Below are 9,068 nucleotides of genomic sequence, written 5' to 3' on the forward strand. Positions count from 1 at the left end.
AGTGCAACTGGGGACACAGGGGCGTTGCCTCTGTGTGGTGGGAGACACGCCCCTGACTCCAGGGACAAGCAAGCAGCGAGAGGAAGGCTGGAGGCCAGATCCCGAGTTTTGTTCCCAGAGCTTCCCTTTCAGTGGCATGAACTAGGAGATGCATATTTTGTTTTCAAATCATGAGACTGGCCAGGCATGATGGCTCACGCCTGTAATCCCTGCACTTTCATGAGATCAGCCGGGCTCAGTGGCTCACGCCTGGAGTCCCGGCACTTTGGGAGGCTGAGGCGGGTGGATTGCTGGAGCTCAGGAGTTTTGAGACCAGCCTGGGCAACATGGTGAAACTCATCTCTACAAAAAATACAAAAATTAGCCAGGTGTGGGGGCATACTTGTGGTCCCAAATACTCAAGACACTGAGGCTGGAGGATGGCTTGAGCCTGGGAGGTCAGGCTGCAGGGAGCCAAGATCATGCCACTGCACTCCAGCCTGGGCGGCAGAGTGACACCCTGTCTCAATCAATCAATCAATCAATCAATCAGAATGAATAAATAAGTTATGAGATTACATTAACATTTCCAACTCAAATTTAAGATGACAGTGCTACTCTTAACCTATTGGATTTTATATTTGTGAATTTTTTCTCTTTTAGTAATTATAATTTTGGTTCCTCACAACATTCACATAATTACTTACTGGCTTTATCCTAAAAGAGGAAAAAATTTAAATAATGATGCCAGACATAACACTAACACTAAGACCTACTGAATGATACATACGATTTCTTTGCCATTTTATCCTTAAAATACATGCCACCAGTTAAAAAAAAATGCCTAAATTCTATGCTGTAAAGCCACTTGAAATAATTTTGTCTTTGTTTTAGTTATGTTACAAACTCTATATAAATTTTCACTTTTGTTGGTTTCCTTTTCTAAGGATGCTCTCTTTTAAACTTAAATTTTAACAAATTCAAATGGTTTTGAATATGGAAAACATTCACATAGTTCTGGAGTCAAACACTAAAGTCAAGTATCTCCAGAGCAGCTAGCTTCCATTTCTAACTCCACACACACGTAAAGTCACCATTTTTATTAGTTTCAGATTTATCTTTCCAGTGCTTTTCTTTCGCATCTATAAATAAACACGCACATATACATATTTTTACACTTTATTACACAAAAGATGTGTCACTGCATACTGCTGTCTGCTTTTGCCACTTAACAATATATCTGGAAATGGCGTCTTATCAATCCCTGGAGAAAGGGGCTGGGCCTGGGTTGGAGGGAACCCAGCAGGCTGGGAAGGAGGAGTCTGGAGCATTTTCTTCTCCAGGCAACAGGAGCACTGGTGGTGGGGGATTGACCCGGGGTTTCCAGGAATAGATGTTGCTGGAATGCTTGAAAGAATATTAGGAGAGAATGTGAGTGCTCAGTATGGTCCAGGCTCTGATCCTAAGCAGCCTGATGCATCTCAGTTGAGATTGGATTCCTCAGCCATCCTGGGGTTTGTAGGAGGATGGCACTGGGCTACATAGCGGCCCTCCTAAATTTACATCTACCCAGAAATGGGGAACATGACCTTATTTGGAAGAAGGGCCTTTGCAGATGTGATTAAGTCAAGGTGAGGTCATACTAGATTTGTGTGGGCCCTAAACCCAGTGACTGGAGTCTTACAAGAGGAGGGGACACACAGCAAGGCCGGGGAGAAGGCCACATGACCCCGGGGGGCAGAGATGGGAGCAGCGCAGCCACAAGTCAAGAATGCTAATGGTTGCCAGCAACACCAGAAGCTGGGAGAGCAAGAAACGGATTCTCTTCTAGAGCTGCCAGAGCGGGGCTGGCTCTCCTGACGCCTTGAGCTCAGGCTTCTGGCCTCAGAACCAAGAGGGAATACATTTCTGTTGGTCTCAGCCGCCCGGTTGGTGGCACTTTGCTTGGTAGCTTCAGGACACTCACAGAGATGGGATGGTCGCTGACGTTGATCCCTGCTCTCACACCCCTGGCCAGTAGCCTTGTTCTCATCCGAGTGTTCAGAGAATGGGCTGGAGGAACACAACTTGGGAAAGTGCAAGCTTCCCACTGAGCCCAGGCTGGGTGGTGGCAGAGAGTGGCATTCCCACTGAGGCGCTGGTGACTGCCTGGCCAGCAGGGGAAACTAAGGCACCCAGGATGGCTTCACGGCCAGACCTGGGGAGAATGTACCCATCAGCAGAGCAAGTGGTGGGGGGAGTCACCGGGAGCCTGGGAGAAGAGGGTGGGTGTGGGGTGATGAGGGCACCAGGAGGAAACATCCCGCCAGACAAGTGGAGAGGCAGCTGGAGTGTTCCAAGGGCTGGGGCTCGAAGGATGGCTGAATGTGGGGGTGCTGAGGACACGGCGTCTGCACACTGGTGTCCAGGCGGCCCTCGCTCAGCCAGCTCTCCGAGTCATTTCTGCAAGGTTTATGGAAACGCAGTTTTGCCCGGGAGGTATGTGTGTCACTGGGAATTGTTGAATGTCTGTTTACAGTCACCATTCCTGCTGGGGTGATTAAAAGCGCCATCGGAGTTGATTGTAGCCTGGGTGGTCTCTTGATCTGGGGGTCCTCTGGGTTGAGGGAGTGTTCTTGCCCTTCCCTTTCTGGTGTAGCATGAGCCTGAGCTGGAAGAGACAGGCTCCCGCACCCGCCTGGCCAGAGACCACAAACCCAGACGACCCCTGTGAGGTGGAGTGAAGTCTCGCAAACCCAGGGACTCGACTTGGACAGAATTTCCTGGCTGCTCCAGTCTTGAGCCCTTCCGTCTTGTTTGTCTTGCTTTTAGTCCTGCCCATCTGAGACAGCCCAGCCTCACCCCGTGTATCCAGGGATCTGCTGGTCTTTCCCCCAGCTCCATCCCCCTGTCCCATGCCAGCCCCTCCACCTGGCACACGCCACACAGTGAGCCCCCTTCACCCCCTCCAGGATGCAGTTGGAGGTCCGGGAACCTGCGCGTGGGCTCTCGGAAGCAACACGGGGCTTTGTGGGCCAGGCGGGGTCCAAGCTCAAAGGCAGAGTCCACAGTGCCTGCTGGTGACCTTCGGCACGCCAGCTTCCTCTCGAATCAGGGATGCCCTTGCTCTGGGTCTGCTTCTGCTGTAGGAAGCCTTCTCCAATTCAGGCTGAGATAGATGTCACAAACAGGACTGTCTCCCCGATTCAGGCTGAGATAGATGTTACAAATAGGACTGTCTCCCTGGGACAGGCGGCCTGTGCTGGTGACTGGAACCTCTGTGGTGTCATGGCAACACAGCCAACGGCTGCTGTGTGTTCCTCCCAACCCCAGGTCCCAGTCCTTGGACAACTCATGGGACAGTGTGGGGAGCCCAGAGGCAAATCTCCCTGCCGCAGATGCCGCTGCTGCCTGTGGGTGGGGTCCCTTGGTGCGGGTTCCTCTGCACCTGCTGTCCTGTGTGTTGTGCTGGGCCAGTGTCACCTGGGCTTCCCTCACACCCACTCCCCACTGACTAAGGAGGCCACACAGACCCAGGCCTGAGCCCCAGCCCACTGCCTGCAGGTTCAGACACTTGGGCACATTTCTTAGCCATCTGGAGCCTCGGTTTTCCCATCTGGGAAATGGGGACAGTGATATCTCAGAGACACTGTAGTGATCACGAGAGGGGACCACAGACCACTCTCGGCGGGGGTGCCAGGCATCGTGTCCACGTTTGGTGAGGAAGGATTCAGCCCAACCCTCGGCTTCCTCCATCCCAGATGTCCCTTGAGGCGTGTGGCCTGGGGTGGGGATCTGGAGAGGAAGGGAGACAGGCCACGATGTACGGTGACCCCCGGCTAGGCCCACAGACCCGGGTAGATCGCCACCACTCCCACTGGAATTCTCAGGGCTGGACACCCATTGTTTGGAAATAATTATTTTTGTGCAGTCCTTAGTTTCCGTAATTAATTCTTTGATAACAGTCCCCTTCTATAATAGCTCCTCACAAAGATTCTATAGAAAGCACCAGGCAGTTTCAGCTGAGCCGACAGCAACAGCCTTTTCTCTGAGCTCAAGGTCCAGGCACAGCTGCAGCAGCTGGGCAAAGAAATGCTGGGTAAAGAGACCCTGGACGTTGGGAGGGGCACCAGCCGAGCAAGGGGCTTCCCACCGCCGCCTCCCTCCCCACAGGCTGGTCAGGCGGCCAGGCTACAGGGGCCCTGCTCTGCAGAAGGCCTTTCCTTCCAGAGCCCTGCAGCCTCTGGGAGCCAGCACCGGCCCCACCAGGCCAATCCTCAGAGAATGTGGAGTGGGGCCTTGGGGCTCGAACCCCCAGATCGACGGCCACAGCATGTCATCTATGGCGCTCTGTGATGGGATGTGGGGACTGCCACAGAGGGAAGAAAGAGAATCGGCCTCTGCCTTCCCAGGGGCCTGATCCTATGGGGAGGTGGGACACTCATGCTCAGGGGACCCAGATGCGTAAACACAGCTGCCCCAGGTGGTCTAGGTCAGGAAGAGGCTCAGATGGGTCGGAGCCCCACTTCCGCAGCGGTTTTGGAGAACAGCCCAGGGGCAAGTGAGTCTGTATATGTATCTGGCCACCCCAGAGACTCCCCTCTTCCACCTGTTGGGAGCCAAAAAGGCTCCATCTTCCTGCCCCGCCTCGGTGTGCCACTCGTAAAGCCTAGACCATCCTACTTCGATATTGCAACATTGCATGGCTGGGGTCCTTTCAGCTGAAGTGACAGAATCCCAACCCAAGCTCATTTCAGAAAAGAAGGGCGTTTGCAGGTTGACTTACCTAGAAAATGTGGGGTACAGTGGCTTCAGGTGTAGTTGGGTCCAGGAGTTCAGAGGCTGTCACTAGACACCATCCAATTCAGACTTTAAGCTCAATCCTGCCTGTGTTGGCTTCATTCTCAGGGAAAGATGGCCCGGGAGCTCTAAGTTCAGGGGGTCCTCGAAACTCCCAACTTGGAGGGTCAGGGTGCTTCTGTCTTCAGCAAAATCCCAGGCAGGGCTTTGTGTGGGCTCCGGCCCCATGCCCACCCCTGTCCGGCTGTCTGTGGTGGAGGAATGATGTCCTCTTGCCGGCTAGCCTTGGGGTCATGTGATCACCCCGAAGTTGGCGGCAGCCCTAGAAACACAGAAAACAAAATACATGACACTCCGTAAGAGTCAGCAGGCAGGTTTTCTTAAACAAAACAAACAGGGTTTTGTGACGAAGAGAAGAGGAAACTGCCTGAGAAGGCAAAGATCACCAGGGCCCGACAGCGCTGTAGACACAATGATATCACTCGGAGCAGAGCGCTTGCTTTCTGGGCCTCACATGCCCACTGGAGTATCTTCCATCTCTCATGCCTGGGAGGCCCCACCCCACACGCAGTCCCACGAGCACAGCAGGCATCGTACACTGTGCAGTGTGGGGTACACACGTAGGCACTTCAGAACCAGGAATCACGGACTCCTGTCTCCTGCCATCCATGTGAGAGGTCTCACCTCCCTGGGGAGGTCTGTTTGGTCTCCAGTGTAGACACAGATATGAGATGTGTGTGTTTGCATGTGTGTGTGTGTGTGTTTGCTTGTGTGTGCATGTGTGCATGTGCGTGTGCTTGTGTTTGCATGTGTGCTTGTGTGTGCATGTGTTTGCATTTGTGTGCTTGTGTGTGCATGTGTATGTGTGCATGTGTGTGTGTGCGCTTGTGTTTGCGTGTGTGTGCTTGTGTTTGCATGTGTGCTTGTGTGTGCATGTGTTTGCATTTGTGTGCTTGTGTGTGCATGTGTGTATATGTGTGCGTGTGTGCGTGTGTGCTTGTGTTTGCGTGTGTGTGCTTGTGTTTGCGTGTGTGCTTGTGTTTGCATGTGTGCATGTGTTTCCTTGTGTGTGCGTGTGTGTGCATGTGTGTGCTTGTGTTTGCGTGTGTTTGCATGTGCGTATGTGGGAGTGACAGAGAGGGAGAGTGTGCACAGGTACTGGATCTATGCCCCAAGGGCCATTCCCAGCCCCGCCATGGGGATGCGGTGCCCTTGGGGGTCTGCCCTCTGTGACCCCCAGGCATGTGAATTTTCTAAAACTGGCTTCTCCCCTCTTGGCTCCTGTCCGTCCCAGATCCAGCATCCACGTACGTTTGACGCCAATGGAAACTCTGCCTTGTGACTAGTGGAGGGGCCTCTGCAAGGGGCATGTGACTGTGAGGGACCAGGCTGGGCTCGCTTATGTGGAGGGGAGGGGCACGCTGCGGGGCGTAGGGGGGCGCCACCCCCACCAGGCCAGCCTCAGGGCAGCCGGGGCAGAACCTGTGGCTCTGGAGTAAATGCCGGGGCCAGCTTAAAGGAGTCAGCTCTCTGCAGCCTGCCTCGGCTGGGTGGGAATGAGTCCAGGCTTCCAGGCATTTGGAACCCGAGCAGCTGCAGGGACAGGCTGGAGCCTCAGCCTTCCCTCCCCCACCCCAGACCCTCTCTGGCCCCTCTTAACCCAGCCAGATGAGCTGCTTGCGAAGCCTGGCCTGTCGCAGACTGCGGAGAGATCTGAGGAGGAAGGAAACCGTTTCTTAGCACCTCCAGCAGTCCAAGCCCACCTCGAGCCCTCCACGTCGGGGCTTTCTCCTCCTTTGCAAATCTGCTCCTGTTTCTGCGCTTCCAGGAGCTTGGCTGGGGTTGGAAATAGAAATGCATTCCATGCATTCATTCTCTCAACAAATATTTACTAAGCACCTCCTCTGGGCAGGCCGGGGCTGGGCACTGCGTCATCCTCCGCCTCCGCGTCATCCTCCGCCTCCTCGTCCTCCTCCTCACCAATGAGCAAAACAGACAAAGCCTGCACCTACGCGGAGTGGATGCCCTAGTGGGGGAGCAAAGGGAGGGGGAAGAAGTGCATCTCGTAGAATAGGGAGGCCTGAGAGCTTTGACAGGGCAGCCGGGAGCCGGGGGTCACAGTTCCACCTGGCTGCTGGCAGCACTTGCTCAGGAGGCAGGCCCCGGAGGCTGTGAGCCCAGCAGCATGGAGCTCCCTTGACTGCTGTGACTGCTGCGTGGAGCACAGACGGCGGCGGGGGTGGATGGGAAACTGTAGGAGTCTTGTGCAGTCATCCAGGCCAGCGAGGCAGGGAAGTGGGCAGATTCCGGATGCATTCCGATGACAGAGCTCATGGGGTTCCTGGAAACCAGGAGAACGCGATTCACTCTGAGCAACTGGAAGGATGGATCTGTCACCACCCAAGATGGGGATGGCTGTGTACAGGGATGGGAGGCGGGAGCAGCTGTGCGCTCAGGGCAGGAGGGATGTGTCTCTCGCGAGACATTTACTGGACGTCCACTTGAAGGAGGCAGTTGGGGACACAGTCCGGAGGCCAGGGGCGAGCGGGGTTGCAGAGACACCCAGGAGCCATGGAGAGTACTCACTGCCGTGACAAATCTCTTTTAATTCCTAGACCCAGGGAAAGTCTTGCAAATGTTTATCCGGCATCTCCCCCCACGGTCCCCACCCTGTAGGGAAAAGTTCCTCAGGACTCCGGGGCCGATTTTGAGTCCTCCCGAGGATTCAAAGTCCTCCTCAGTCTCCTGAGGCTGGAGACACGCTGGTCATGCGTGAGCCTGCACGTCCCTCTCTCTGTCAGCAGAAGCCCTGCCAACCCCCCAGGAACCCTGACCACCACAGGAGGCCACAGTCTGATGGTGAGGCTGCTTCTGTGGTCCAGGTCCTGAAATCAGGAAGAAATGAGAGAAGGCTCCCATCCCCCGGCTTCCAGCACGGGCAGTTCCACCCCACCCTCAGCGTGATGGAAAAACGCCGGCGGGTGTGTCCGTGTGTGCGGATGTTTGTGCGTTTGAGAGTATGTGTACGTGTGTTGTTTGTATGTGCTTGTGAGCATGATGCATGCATGTGTGATTTGTGTGTGTTATGTGTATATGCATGAGCATTGTGTGCACGCATGTGTATTTGTGTGTGGTTCAGCATACATATGTGTTTGTATGTTGTGTACGTGTGCTCTGTGTTGTGTGAGTGCATATTATGTTTGTGCATGAGTGTTCAGTATGTGCATGTATGTTCTTGTGTGTGTGTTTATGCGTGTGTGGACGTGTGTATGTCTGGGGAGTGTGCAGCATGCATGCATATTTCTGTGTGTGTGTATACTTAAGTCTGGTGTAGGCCAGGCACAGTGTCTCACACCTATAATCCCAGGACTTTGGGAGGCTGAAGCAGGTGGATCACTTGAGGTCAGGAGTTCAAAACCAGCCTGGCCAACATGGTGAAAGCCCGTCTCTACTAAAAATACAAAAATTAGTGGGGTGTGGTGGCGGGCATCTCTAATCCCAGCTACTTGGGAGGCTGAGGCAGGAGAATCGCTTGAACCTGGGAGGCAGAGGTTGCAGTGAGCCAGGATTGCACTCTAGCCTGGGTGACAGTCTGAGACACCGTCTCAAAAAAATAATAATAAAGTCTGGTGTAGAGTGATCGAGTGACCTCACACAGAGCCCTCCAGGGCTGTACCTCTCAGAGGCACGGAACAGCGAGTGAGTATGTGCAGGCCGGGCAGTCGTGGGCGCTCCGTCAGCAGCAGGCACGCACCCCCCGACCCTGGGGACACCAGGTGTGTCAAGAGAGACTCACCGTCCACCTCTGGCTGTGGGCAGAGAAGCTACTCCTTAGATCAGGTGGTGCTTCTGGGGGAGGGGAGGGAGGCCCAAGAGGGGCTGAGGGGCAAGAAGAGGAAGTGAACGTCCTCAGGTGAACCATCTGGGGTAGGAGAGGGCAGGAGGGGTCCAGGAGGGCAGCCCCACCAGAGACAACTTCCTGTGAGTGCTTATCGGGACCTTGGCACATAAGGAACCCAGATGCCAATGGGTCAGCAGTGGGCACAGAGCTGGTCAGAGGGTGTGTGGCCTGTGGTCAATGGTTCGGGGAAAGACAAGGATGCAGTGAAAGCAGGTGGGCCATGGCTGGACAGTGAGCTGAGGGCTGACAGGACTCATCCTAGCCAGTGCTGACTTCCTGGGGTCCAGTGCACCCCAGATCATGCAGGCAGCCCCATCAGGATTGAAATGGGGAGCACGGAGGATGATTTCTGCAGGTGGTTGGAAAGCAAATAGCAAATACCATGAGCTTTCTCTAGAAAATGGCCAGC

General features: G+C 54.5%; 1 protein-coding gene across 1 annotated transcript; it reads right to left on the reverse strand.

Annotated features, from left to right (window-relative positions):
- Positions 1-1,182: 1,182 nt before the first annotated feature.
- Positions 1,183-6,596, reverse strand: LOC129022546 (putative uncharacterized protein encoded by LINC00322). Its single transcript, XM_054468792.2, is given in 6 exon segments — positions 1,183-1,714; positions 1,716-2,075; positions 2,077-2,114; positions 2,117-3,753; positions 4,745-5,080; positions 6,522-6,596. Coding segments are annotated over 4 exon segments (906 nt in total). The 5' UTR covers positions 2,532-3,753; positions 4,745-5,080; positions 6,522-6,596; the 3' UTR covers positions 1,183-1,621.
- Between the last annotated feature and the right edge of the window lie 2,472 nt (positions 6,597-9,068).

This window comes from Pongo pygmaeus, chromosome 22 (assembly GCF_028885625.2).
Source record: "Pongo pygmaeus isolate AG05252 chromosome 22, NHGRI_mPonPyg2-v2.0_pri, whole genome shotgun sequence".
Taxonomy (NCBI): Eukaryota; Metazoa; Chordata; class Mammalia; order Primates; family Hominidae; genus Pongo; species Pongo pygmaeus.